Source organism: Choloepus didactylus, chromosome 4 (assembly GCF_015220235.1).
Source record: "Choloepus didactylus isolate mChoDid1 chromosome 4, mChoDid1.pri, whole genome shotgun sequence".
In the NCBI taxonomy this organism is placed as follows: domain Eukaryota; kingdom Metazoa; phylum Chordata; class Mammalia; order Pilosa; family Megalonychidae; genus Choloepus; species Choloepus didactylus.
The window spans coordinates 79,334,096-79,348,413 of record NC_051310.1 but is presented as its reverse complement, the minus strand read 5'-3'; the positions used below and the strand labels follow the sequence as shown (position 1 = coordinate 79,348,413).

At 39.8% G+C, this 14,318-nt stretch overlaps 1 protein-coding gene across 5 annotated transcripts in view; it reads right to left on the bottom strand.

Annotated features, from left to right (window-relative positions):
- The window catches only part of ADAMTS17 (ADAM metallopeptidase with thrombospondin type 1 motif 17), a 419,938-nt gene that overhangs the window by 394,434 nt on the left and 11,186 nt on the right, over positions 1 to 14,318 (bottom strand). For all 5 annotated transcript variants that reach the window (XM_037832907.1, XM_037832908.1, XM_037832909.1 and 2 more), the window contains one exon: positions 9,719 to 9,884. In XM_037832907.1, coding sequence (XP_037688835.1) covers positions 9,719 to 9,884 — 166 coding nt within the window. The remainder of the gene's footprint in view (positions 1 to 9,718; positions 9,885 to 14,318) is intronic.

The window sequence follows — 14,318 nt, the reverse complement described above, 5'->3', positions numbered from 1 at the left end:
GAATAAGGGCACTGAGGTGGTCCCCTTGATAATGAAGAATTGGTATGCAAACAGTAATAACCACAGCAGCTCGACGATCGCTGGTATTTATTCACTGCTAAGTGCCAAGTATGCATCATCTCATTTAATACTCAAAAAAACCCTAAGAGGCAGATATGATTAAGCTGTAGATGATCAAATGGAAGCTTAGAAAGGCTCAGCTCTTTCTAACCTGCTTGGAGTTTACACAACACATTAAATGACTGCGCATCAAGAGTAAAACTGAATAGAGACACTAACACAGCTAACACAAGAGAGTTGACAACAGAAGGGTACATGGGAAATACCCACACATTGTGTACTAGGGACTATAATTAATAGAAATACCATACTCTATAAAAGTTTCACTCACTAAGTTTATGCGTCAGAAACTTAAATCCTTCAGAGAGCTCCTATGCCAGCTAAGTCCCGAATCTCAGAGGCAACAGCCTCTTCAAGAACATCAACCAGATGTGTCCCCTTTGCTCATAAAGTTGACACCCCTTTTCAACATGAACAGGTTAGGGTGGTCACTGCCTAGACATCCCTGAAGATCGGGGAAGTGACTGAATTAGAGGAAGGGGTAGCAACAGACAAGATGGAATTTAACAAAGGATTACGAATACAGAATCTTTATATAATTTTCTTTTCTTTAGCTGCTAGGGTACTAGAATAGTTAGAAGGACAAAATGGAAATGGTGGAACTGTAACCCATAGCATCCTTTGAAATTTGTTCTATAGCTACTTGTTAAATGGTAACTTGAAAGCTGTACCTCTCAGTATATATGTTAAAGTTCACAATAAGGAAATGACTGAAACCATGGTACTATAACTCATAATAACTTTGGAAATTTCCTATATATCTACTAGTTAAACCATACTTTAAAAGACAGTACTTTTTGTATATATGTTATATTTCATAATAAGGAAATAACTGAAACTGGAACTGTAACCTATAATATTCAATATTCTTTGAAACTTGCTCTCTAACTACTTGCTAAATTGCACTTGGAAAGGTATCACTTTAATGTATAAATGTTATATTCTACAATAAAAAATATGATTAAAAAAACTGAATAGATGACCAGCCACCTATGATTCCTATTCCTACAGAAAGGGTCTCTTTATGTGGCCCATTTCTCATTTCTTCTCAATTTGTTTTTTTTTTTTTTTTTTAAATCTTTCAGGCATTTGTGAGCGTTTTCTTTAACACACCCACCAATGCAGCTAGAAATGGTAACACCACCTCTTGTCTGCGGTATTCCTCAGCCATGCCCTGAAAAACAGGCACCAGCTTCCCAGTTTTACAAATGAGAAAACAGAGGCACAAATTGGTTAAGGGAGTCCTCTGGGGTCCCACCAAAGAGAGACCGACAAGTGCACTTAGCCCGGTTCTTCGTTCTCCTTCTTGTGGTATAATAATGCTTATGATATTGGAACCTGTGTAAGCAAACAAATATTTCAAAGATTTAACATGGAGAGACTCAAAGCAGCTATTTAATTCCATTTCTTTTAGGTTCTGCTTCCAGTTAAGACCATCATAATCACTGTAATAAGAAAACACTGGATAAACTGCAAAATCCTATTTTCTTGCCCACTGGAGGGCTAAGGAGCCAAATCCCAGAGAGACTGAGTCTTTCCTAAGTGAGTGAAGACCAGCAGCCACCAGTCTCCCTGAGGCCCAGGTGGGATGGCAGAGGATGCTGTGGGAGTAAGAGAAACTGGCCCAATTCTTAACCACCACTTGGGCTGGAATGTTGGATCAGACTCGGATGGGGAAGTCCTGGGTCTACTCCAACAGACTGGTACCAAGTAGATGCTGGCTTGAGGATGGAAAGACAGGGATGGAAAGCAGAGAGCTATCTCCATGGTCATGTAGGAACCGAGACATAAGCTTTTCTGGACAGAGAGCTCTGATTCTGCCCTCAAGACATGTGGAAACAGCAGTGAACTGCAAGTAACTAAAGTTGCAATCCAAACCAAGCCAGCTCAAAATCCACTGCCTCTCCTAGCTGCCTGACAGAGGAAAGGTCATGATCTTTTTATGGTAAATGGCACCTCCTTCCAGCTCCACTATTCTTTAATACAAGATCCAGTATATAATAAACAGATACATGAAATATGTAAAGAAGCAGGAAAATGTGACCAGTAATTACAAGAGGTAACAGTCAATAGGCAGCCAACCCATGAATTAGATGTTGGAAAAAGAAGGCAAGGACTTTAAAATAACTACTATAAATATGTTAAAGAACTTAGAGGAAAATATGGACAAAATGAGTAGACAGAAACGGAATTTCAGCACATACATAGAAGCTCTAAAATAGAACAGTGGAATGCTGGAGCTGAAAAATATAGTATCTGAAATGAAGAATTCATTGGACTGACTTACAAAAGACTGAATACAGCAAAAGAAAGGAATGTTGAACTTAAAAGACAGGTCAATAAAAATTACTCCAACTGAATTGCAGGGAACAAAAATAAATTAAAAAAAAAGAGAGATCAGCTGCCACCCTTAGAGACCATATCCATGTAATATGCATGTACTTGGGATCCCAGAAACAGAGAAGACAATGATGGGGTAGGAGAAATATTTGATGAGATAATTATTCTCAGATAATAGCTGAGAATTTTCCAAATTTGATCAACGATCTCAAGCCACAGAACAGAGAGGCTCAGCAAACCCCAGGTGAAATAAATGCAGAGACAATCGCCCCTAGGAAATCAATATCCAAAATGTAGAAAACCAAAGGTAACAAAAATAATCTTAGAAAGTAGTTGGGGTGGGGAAGGGGGGGAGACACGCAGAGGAACAAACGAGGGTCTATGCTTGTATCATTTATGATATCTCTCTGGATTCAAAAACATTTTTAAATGGGTAAATCCCATTCAGCAATAGATAAAAAGAATAATGCATATAATGAAGCAGAGCTTATCGTCAGAATGAAGAGTTGGGTCAGTGTTGGAAAATCAATCAATGTAATTTATCACATTAATGGAAATAAAGGAGGAAAATCATATGATCATCACAATAGATACAGAAAAAGCACTCAACAAAAAGTATACTCATTCATGAACAATGCAAGGAAAAAAGGAAGGCACAAAAATGTTGAAAAGAAAGAAGTAAAACTGCAGATGGCATAATTAAGTATAACAATCTAAAGGCATCTACAAATATATTATTAGAACTAATACGTGAATGTAGCAAGGTTGTGGGATACACAAGGTTAATTTTCAAAATCAGTTGTATACTGATATACTAACAGCAAACAACTGGAAAATGAATGTACTAAAAATGTCATATATCTAGAAAGAAATTGTTGGCAGATTGTAAGACCACCCCCCACCACCACCACCCCACACACACATACACACACTGAAAACTACAAAATATGGCTAACAGAAATTTTGTTTAGGCTTTTAAAATTTTTGGGTCTATGATGCATCCGAATTTTTGCTTATGAAATGAGGGTAGGGGCCAAAGTTCATTTTTTTCCCCACATGTATATCTATTTCCTCTAGTACTGGATAACACTGGATAGTTTAAATCTTCAGTTTATCAAAAAAACACCATCAAGAAAAGGAAAAGGCAAACAACAGATGGGAGAAAGGTTTTCAATACATATATCTGATAGAGGACTCATATCCCAACTATATAAAGTACTCCTACAAATCAGTAATAAAAAGACAATCCAATCTAAAGATGGCCAAAAGTTTTAAATAGGCACTTCAAAAGAGATGTTTCCACATGTCCAATAGGCATGTGAAAAGGTGCTCAACATAATTGGTCATCAGGGGTATATGCTGATTTGAGTCCATTACGTAACCCAGAAAAGACTATGTTCTTTTCATCCAATCTTGTGGGGGCAGAACTATGTGGGTGGGACCTTTTGAATAGGTTGTTTCCATGGAGATGTGACCCCACCCACTTAAAGTGGGTCTTAATCCCCTCACTGGAGTCCTCTAGGAGAGGAAAAAAGAGGCAGAGACATTTTGGAGCGAGCTCAGAGAAGTTAAGATATGTACACCAGAGTTTACCCCCAGGAGAAGCTAAGAGAGAAGCTAAGACAGAAGCCCAGAGACATTTTGGAGAAAGCCACAGAAACCAGAAGGTAAACCCAGGAGAGGACAAACAGACTTCAGCCACGCGCCTTCCCATGCGACGGAGACCCCAGATGCCATCGGCCTTTCTTCAGAGATGGTATCGCCTGGTTGATGCCTTAATTAGGACATTCTCATGGCCTTAGAACTGTAAGTTTGTGAACTAATAAACCCCTATATAAAAGCCCATCCATTTCTGATATATTGCATTCCAGCAGCTTTAACAAAACAGAACAGTATGCAAATTAAAATCACAACAAGGTACTATTACACACCTACCAGAATGGCTAAAGTTTTAAAAACTGACAACACCAAGTGTGGACAAGGATACAGAGCAACTCTCGAATAGTGAAAATGTAAAATGATACAACCACTTTGAAAAACTATTTTGGCAGTTTCTGATAAAGTTAAATATATATCCATCCTCTGACCCAAAAATTTCATTCAGAAAATCCACAAAAATGAATGAATATGTCCACAAAAGACATGTACAGGAATGTTCATTTCACTCTTATTCATAAAGCCAAAAAAGGAAGCAATTTAAGTGTTCACCAGCAGGAGAGTAGATACACAAATTGTGGGATATACAACAGAATGCTGTCACAGTGATAATAAGGAACAAACTATTGATACATGCAAACCACATATAATGACTTGAGCCAATCTCACAGGCCTTATCCTGTGCAAAAGAGACCAAACACAGAAGAGAACATACCATACCATCCCATTTAAATGAGGAACAAGAACAGGCAAAATTTATCCAGACTGATAGAAGTCAGAAAAATACTTACCTCTGGTGGAGGCAAAGAGGGCTGGTGAATGCACAGAAGCAGGAGGAAACTGCCTGGGGGGATGCAAACCTTCTACGTCTGGGTTTGAGGGGTGGATACAGATATGTACATATGTAAAAATTCAATGAACTGAACATATGATTTTTGTATTTTACCGTATGTAATAGAATAGGTAAGAAACTTGGACCTGTGCTGAGCTGCAGTGCCAGTCTACAGGGCACCTTCTTAGTTCATGAAAAGCTCAGGATGTGCAGGGAATTCTGGTAACCAGAAACTGTCTTTTCTACTGGTGTGATCTGAAAACACACAGGCTGGAACTGTTGTAGCCTCTTTGTCACCACAAGAGAAGCCAGCTAAAGACAAAACTGCCATACAGGAAAAGAACTTCAGAGAAGCAGAGCCCAAACCCTGACCACACCTTACCTGAGGCCCCAATCTACTGCTAGGTTCTCCAGTTATATGAGCCAATGTCAACCATGTCTTGAATATTTAAGCCACGTGAATTGCTATTTCCAACCAGACTACTCTTAATTGATACAACACACAGATTCCAACCAATTATATGAGACAGAGTTTACATCCACATAATTGTGCATGCAAGTTAGAGCACAAATTAGCAATACATAAATTCTGAAGTTACAGTATCCTCTAAATACTCACTAAAATTAACTTTATAATGCTTCACATGAATAAGACAATACTATAATATAACTGCAGAGATGGTTGCAGGCATCACCAGTGGACAGCATATTCATGCCCTAATGGGCCTGTCACTACCAGGATTTCTATTTTGAAAGTGCCTTGTGGTAAATTCGACTTACTCTTTTACCATCTACTTCTACCAGCCACATTGGTGGAGGAGAAAGAGATTCAAATCATTACTAAAGAGAAGGTATGGCCAGCCAATACCTTGATTTCAGACTTCTAGGCTCCAAACTATGAAGCAGTAAGTTCCTGTTGTTTAAGCCAACCAGTTTGTAGCAGTTTATTAAGGAGCCCCGGCAAACTAAGATATATATTTTTTATTTCTTTCATTAAACCTCTATCATTAAAGAAGTGAAAAAAATTAAAAACTGATACTAAAGGGCATGAAAATACTAGTGGGAAGATTCCATCTAAACAGAGAAATTAAAATAAGTATAAGAGAAAGCCAACATTTTTAAAGTCAAAATAACCACTTGAAATTGAGGAGCATTTCAAAATATCCAAAGTACCACTTTAGTTGCTGAGAAAAGCCAAAAAAACTTTCAGAAACTCATGCTCCTACCAAAAAAAAAAAAAAAAAAAAAAAAAAAGACTTGCAGACTCCACATTTTCATGCCAAGTTCCAACCTAGAGTGAAATTTTATGAATCAATTTATACAGTCCTGAAAAAATGAAGAAAAGAGGATCAGCCTATCCCCTCCCTGGGAGCCCCAAAGACTGCTAGAAAAGCAACCTCAGATCCTCCCAGTGCCCTGCCCACTGATACAGAACACTGGAGATTGGGGGCTCACCTTGGAGCACCATGCAGATAAAGGGAGTGCTCCATGGAGCACAGACGGTGGTCAGTCTTCCTCACCTGCATGAGCCAGCGGGCTAACCCCAGACCATGACCAAGGTTACTTGGGTAGCACAAGGTCAACAAGAGGATGCAATGACCCCTATGGCTACCACGTTCAGCCATAAAGTACATGTTCCCATGGGAAATCTCAGATTCATAATCCTTCCAAGCAACTTCAGGAATGTACTTTTCTGGTGTTCCAGTAAATTAATTTTTCCTATTTCTAAACTCCCAGTCTTTGATAGTTAATCCAAACTAATTGACTGCTTATAAGCAAAGCCTTTTAAAAGACCCGGTGTCTTTCTCAATGCAGCAAGGAAGTCCAGTGAGCGTTTCATGAGAAGCAAGAAAAATCAGAAACAACATATACACCTCCCTTCTCTGTCTGTGTTCCTAGTACAGAGTCTGGGTCTGGCACCAGCTTAAACAAACATACACATTGCCTCTGAACAGGAGAGCAAGTTGATGTGAAGTTTGGGTGCAGGGAATGGGAGATTATTTTTTAAGCAAATTCAGAAATGTTTCTCTGCAGTCTTGCACAGCTGCTCTTCTTTTAACTTGGTTTCCATCACATCCGCCCCACCCTGGTTTTATTTATTTTATTTCCTTCGTTAAAGGCTAAATCATATATTAAAAGGGTGCCTTGAGATTACGAATACTGAATATTTATATAAATACTTTTTTAGATGCTAGGGTATTAGAATAGCTAGAAGGAAATAACTGAGATGGTGGAACTGTGATGTATAATATTCTTTGAAGCTTGCTCTATAGCTACTCATTAAACTATACTTTGAAAGTTACCACATTTCTGTATGTATATTTCACAATAAGGAAATAACTCAAACTATGGAATGTAACCCATAACATTCTTTGAAATTACCTATATAACATTTTGTTAAATCGTACTTTGAAAGTTATCACCTTTCTGTATATATGTTATGTTGTGTTATGTTTCACAATAAGGAAATAACTGTAACTGTAGAACTGTAACCAACAACATTCTTTGAAATTTGCTCTCTACTTGTTAAATCATACTTTGAAAGTTACCACTGTTATGTATATATGTTAAAGTTCACAATAAAAAATGTATAAAAAAGAAGGGGGTGCCTTGAAACTAGCCTTAGGAACAAAATATGCAAACAAGCCCAAGTTATCATTTTCTCAGCACATCCTTGCCCTCACTCCCCTAAAGAGTGTGGGAAATGGTTACCAGACAAACCACAAGTGCGTATGGGTTTCTGATCACTAGAGAACAGCTGCTGAGAACAGGCTTGTGTGGAGGGAAAAGTGAGAATGAAACTTATTTGCCATCAGGTTTCATTGCCCTGCTAGATGGTTCTCACCTGAGAAAATCCAATTCCAGGGGCACCCAGGAGCTACTACTCGTGCTTTGTTGTCCCCAGCACAGTGGTTCTCAAAGCTTGCTGATATTTAAAGAGCCACATGCCCAGTTGCCCCCTAGACTAATTAAATCAGATCTCTGAGAGATGGGAACCAGGCGTTAGTGTCTGTTCAAGCTCCCCAGGTGAGTCCAATGTACAGCCAGTGCCAGGACCACTCCTTGAGGGTCATCCCTGTGCCTCTGAACCAACATGTTCAGGTCAGCCGTGGAATACACACACACAGGTAGAATTCACTAACAGCCATCCGCCAAGACAAAACTAGACAGGGTCAGGGGCTCACAAATAAAATAACACACTGAAAGCATATCCACGCGAGCAACCAACAATCAGACAAACCAAAATCTCTATTAAAGGGTATTTTGTAATTACTAGTCACGTTATGCCCAAGTCTGTTTGCCCCACTTTTGTAAGAGTGAGGGATGGAACAAAGAAAAGCCATAACCTGTGGTGGCATTCTCCCTCCATTTATCTTGGAGAGCCCTCCTGGGGTTTCAGCAAAATCACCTGTAAAGTCTCCTGGCTGGATGCTGAGTAGGCTGAGGAGAGTGACATCCAGGCTAAGATGAGGTCTACATGCAAGAGCTAAACTGAGATGTGAGAATAGTATATAAAAATAACAAAGTTATTCTAGAGGCAAATCATGACTCAATTTATTTCCAAGGTCACTGATGGGCTACTAAACCCAGAAATACATATATTTTATATATTTTTATATAATATATATATTTATATAATATATATTTATATATTATATAATATATTATAAATATATCATATAAAATATATTATAAATATATTTATATATAATATATTATAAATATTTTATATATAATTATGTTTTATATATTTTTAATATATTTTATATAATATATATAATATATTTTTTATATACGATATTATATATATATCTTATATAGAAAGGAAAATCTTCAAACTAACGAAAGCACTGTTCCCAAAGGTCAGCCATGAGGTCCCTGGTTCGTAGGATGTGGCTACCACATCCACCACAGGCTGCTGGTTACCTGCCTGGTTACCTACCATCATTAGCATCACTCACAGGCAGGGCACAGGGCACCAGAAAATGTTTCTAAACAACTGACAGATAATCCACAGATGTCTCCAAGAGAGGCACAGTTGCCAAGAAGCCTAAAACTAGAAGAGCCCTGGATTGTCACCCACGCTGCATATTGGAGTTGCCTTTACAAACACTGATGCCCACCAGCCCAGCCCAATTAGACCAGATTCCTGGGGCCAAGGCACGTGTTCTCAGAGCCGTGGTTCTCACACGTTAGCATGCATTACAATTACCTGGAGGGTGTGTGATGATACAGAGTACTGGACCCACCCCCAGAGTTTCTGATTCAGCAGGTCTGAGATGGCCCCAAGAATGTGACTTTCTAACAAAGTCCCAGGTGATGCTGATGTTGCTGGTCCAGGGGCCACACTTTGAGAACCACTGGTTTATAAATCCCCCCCGGGATTCCAAACAGTGACAACATGGCAGGAGGTTAGGCGAAGAAATTCTCATCCCAGCTCTGCTACCTGGGGTCTGATAACAAATAAGCCATTGAGGTTCTTCGGGCCGAAGCTTGCTCATGATATACAAAACTGAGGCACTGCATGAAGGAGAGCCTGGGTTCCTTCCAAAAAATAAATGGTGACTTTTTCAAAGGGCTGCTGCTACTGATGAAATATTGACACTAGTACACAAAGAAAGGAGAAGGAAGTGCCTTAAGAACAATAAAATATCTTTCCAAATATAGGGAACGGTGGATTCCCACAGTTCTTTCTCAGGTGACCTCAGTGTGCTTGGGCACAGTGTGCAGGTGGATGCCCAAATGTGCGTGGGCATTTCTCAGACTCACCTGTTAGAACTTTGCAGAGTTGCCCAGGTGTCCAGTCCCCGGCAGTGGGGCTAGAAGGCAAGGACCATGTGCGGCTGATCAGATGCTCGTGTCCGCTGAATGGGTGCCGGGAATTGTTGAGGGGCTGGATCAGCATCTGCTCCTGGCCAAGCTGGATGAGACCAACCTGGCCAGAAAGGAGAGAAGGGAGGTCAACTGTCCTCATCCCCACACACTCATGGCCCCAGTGGTCTAAGGCCAGCCAGGTCCCCCTACCGGGGTCTGGTTTTCCATGGCTGGGATTTTTTCCCTGGAAGTTTGCTTAGTTTTACCTGAGCCCATGGGTGAGCTTTCATGTGACTTGAAAACATCACACTGAGTAGTTGTGATGGAGAGGGAGCCATAATTCGGTGTGTTGGGTGGAGGGCAGGATGTAGAGGTACATGTAACAGCATCCATTTTCCACATTTGCTTTCAAAGAAGATGCATTATTTTATAATTTAAAAAAACTTTTTCAACAAATGGTGCTGGGAAAACTGGATCGCCATTTGCAAAAGAAGGAGGACCCCTACCTCACACTATATACAAAAACCGACTCAAAATGTATCAAAGATCTCAATATAAGAGCGAGAACTATCAAACTCCTGGAAGAAAACACAGGGAAATATCTTCAGGATCTTGTGTTAGGCAATGGTTTCTTCAACTTTACACCCAAAGCACAAGCAACAAAAGAAAAAATAGATAAATGGGACCTCATCAAAATAAAAAACTTTTCTTCCGCAAAGGACTTTATCATGAAAGTGAAATGACAATCTACACAAGGAGAGAATATATTTGGAAACCACATATACAACAAAGGATTAATAACCAGTATATATAAAGAAATCCTTCAACTTAACAAGACACAATTCAATTAGAAAATGGGCAAAAGACTTGAACAGACATCTATGCAAAGAAGATATACAAATGGCCACAGAGCATATGAAAAGATGTTCAACATCATTAGCCAACAGGAAATGCAAATCAAAACCAAAATGAGATACCATTTCACACCCATTACAATGGCTGCTATTAAAACAACGGAAAATAACAAGTGTTGGGTATGAGGTGGAGAAATAAGAGCACCCATTCATTGCTGGTGTCAGTATAAAATGGTGCAGCCACTGTGGAAGCAGTTTGGCATTTCCTCAGAAAGCTAAGTATAAAACTACCATATGAGCCGGCAATCCCACTACTAGGTATATACCCAAAAGAATTGAAAGCAAGGACTCAAACAGATATTTGCACACCAATGTTCACAGCAGCTTTATTTACAATTGCCAAAAGAGGGAAGCAACCCAAGTGTCCATCAACCAATGAATGGATAAATAAAATGTGGTATATGCATACAATGGAACAGTATTCAGCTGCAAAAAGGAATGAAGTTCTGATGCATGCTACAAAATGGATGAACCTTAAAAATATGATGCTGAATGAAATAAGCCAAACAACAAAAGAACAAATATTGTGTGATGTCACTGAACTCAGAGTCAGAATCTAGAATATAGATTATCAGGAGACAGGTGGGGACAGGAAATGGGAAGGTAAGGCTTAAAATGTATAGCATTCCTGTTTGGAATGATGGAAATGTTTTGGTAATGAATGGTGGTGATGGTAGCACAAATTGTGAATGTAACTACATTGTGAACCTTAAGTTAAACCATGGACTTTAAAGAAAAAAGAAAAACTTCACAAAATTATTTTTAAAATCATCCCCTCCCCCCCCCCCCACACACACAAATAAAAGTCCATTTGGAAAGACAACCCTCAAAATTACTGGGAACAACAATTATATTCTTAATGGGAAACACATCACTTCCCCGGAGATATTTAGAATTAAATATAGAGAATATAAAGTCAGTCAGATCTCTAGCATTAGTATTTTTGAGATAGGGAATTTTTACTTTTTCTGGTACACTATTTAAGAGAATTTGGCAGAGTATATAATGGATTTGATTTGTGATTTTAATTTAAAGTATATAACTGATTTAGACCTATGATTTTAAATTAAAAATCTTAAAGGTTTATAAGCAGTATCAGAACATTTAGGAGAACTTAAGAGTTCCCATGTTTATTAGACTAAGTCATTAGGTTTGTAAGAACTACTTAAGTACTTGCAGAGGGCTTGTTTTTTAGCCAAACCACCAAAGAACTTAAAAATGAAATTGAATATGTTAATTTTCTAAACATAGTTTTAAATGTTTAAAGGTTGCTAATAACCTAATTTGAAAGTGGGGCCAAATATTATTCAAAGCCTCCTTAAAAGTAATAGCGAAAACTAGCTGGACTTAACAAATAGAATATGATCTGTAAATTGAGTGAAAAACTTACAAAAGAACTAGGGTTTGTAATTTGTCACTTTAATTAAGTGAATATTAACTCTAAATATATAAATAATATTTATATGATGCAGGGACTTGGAATTTCCCTCACTTGGAAACAACACTGAGAGTATTAAAACAATTTGCCTGCCTGCCTTCCTGGGGATACCTCCTGCGAGCTCCTCCTCTTTAAGCAGAGACAACAAACCAAGATAAACCTCCCACAGGAACCTGCTCAGCCAGCCAGGCCTGGGAGAGGATCTGGCTTTTGTACAGTTGTCCGTGCAGTCAACGGACCCTTATCCTGGGATAGTGCCCCAGGCCCACCTCTGCTAGCAGAGATTCAACAGATCAGGTGGATGCTTTTCAGGCTGTCTCAGACATCCTTTCTCCTCTGTCTTCCCCATTCACTTTAAAAAGCTGTGACCTAAGAACCCAGTGGTTCGCAAACCCTAGCATACATCAAAATCATCTGGAAGCCTTGGGTGGGACACAAGAATTTGCATTTCTAGCAAGTTCCCAGGTGATACTGACACTGCTGGTTCAGGGAACCACAGTTTGAGTGACAACCCAGTAAACCAAAGCACAGCTCGCCCTCGGGGCTCTGTACAGAGCCCACTCAAGCCAAGTGATGTAGTCCTCTTATAAATTCTGAAAGATGGATTAATACCAAGCTTCTTTGTTAGTAAATCACACCCACTAAATAAGATCTCCCACAGCCTTTCATCCCCAAGATACAGGGCGAGACCGTACTTACTACTCTTAAGCAGATTTCAAGGTTTCCATTTCATTAGAACTTTTGCCAACAACAATTGAGAGATTTTACTGCCCAAATAAAACTGTCTTGAGGTGGCACTGTGCAACCTGCAGGAAAGCACGGCTTTCTTTCCTTTCCTTTGAAGTGAAAACGGGTACTTGCTCACTGAGATACTTCTGGGGAGTCGAAGTGGTGGAGGCAGAGGGTTGTGGTGTGGAAACATGGAACTCCGCTATAGCTGGATGCAAAGCAACCTAGATTTGGGACACCTCAAGAGCCACCAGTGGGAATGGCAGTGGTCAAAATGAAGCTGGTAAGTGGTGGCCAGGGAGGGCAGGGGGGCTGAATCTTCCCAAAATTCTCTGGCTGTGGAGGGTCAAAGGCACCTACGGGTCTAATGCTTTCCAAACCAGTTCTCATTCATTTGTTCTAGCATTTGCCTTTACATCTGAGATGTAAACAGCCAAGTCAGCCCTAATGTGATACAAGCTTGTAAATATAGGGACACTCTCACCTTGCTGAGAAATCCTTTAGAAATTGTGCATGTTTGTTTATAAATATAAGCATAATGAACCTCTGTGGGGGCAGCTGTCCTTTTCCAGAGGAACCCACATGCTATTTTCTGTGCTTTTCGAGAAGAAAATGGCAACTCTGGTGAGAGATGGATGAATGGACTCAGGGGTTGTATTCTACTTGGCAGTTACTTGCCCTCTTGTGGCCTGTTCTTCAAGCAGCAATGTGGCTGGGTCTAATATCCGGAAAGGAGGGGCTGGACAAAGCCCCCGCCCTTGGGAGCCAGGGCAGGAAAGGGCCCCGCCCCACCTGTCTCACAACTCTAGCTATCTCTCAGCTATCTCCTTCATCATCACCCCAGAAATAAAAGGTTTCATTGAAAAAGTATCACTTCTGCCTCCCCTCTCCCTGGACAATCTCAGGGCCTGTATTAGTTAGGGTTCTCTAGAGAAACAGAATCAACAAGAGATATCTATAAATATAAGATTTTATAAAAGTTTCTCACGTAACTGTGGGGATGCATGAGTCCAAATGCTGTAGGACAGGCAGCAAACTGGCAACTCCAATGAAGATGTTCAGTGAACTCCTCAGGCAGTGAACTGGCAACTTCGATGAATGTGTTCGATGAACTCCTCAGGAAACGAACTGGCAACTTCAATGAACTCCTCAGGAAACGCATCGCTGGGCAGCCGAAGAAGAAGTGAAGGTCCTCTATTTGTCTCGCTTAAAAGTCTTCAGCTGATTGGATTAAATCCAGCTGACTGCGTTCTATCCTTGTGGAAGACAAACCCTTCATTTATATAATCAGTCACAGCTGCAGTCAACTGACTGATGATTTAATAAACCAGCCTTCTGGTTTATTAACCAGCCACAAATGTCCTTGCAGTAATGGTTAGGCCAGTGCTTGCTTGACCAGACACCTGGGCACCATCACCTGGCCAAGCTGACACATGAACCTAATCATCACAGTCCAACCCTTGTCAACTTGGCA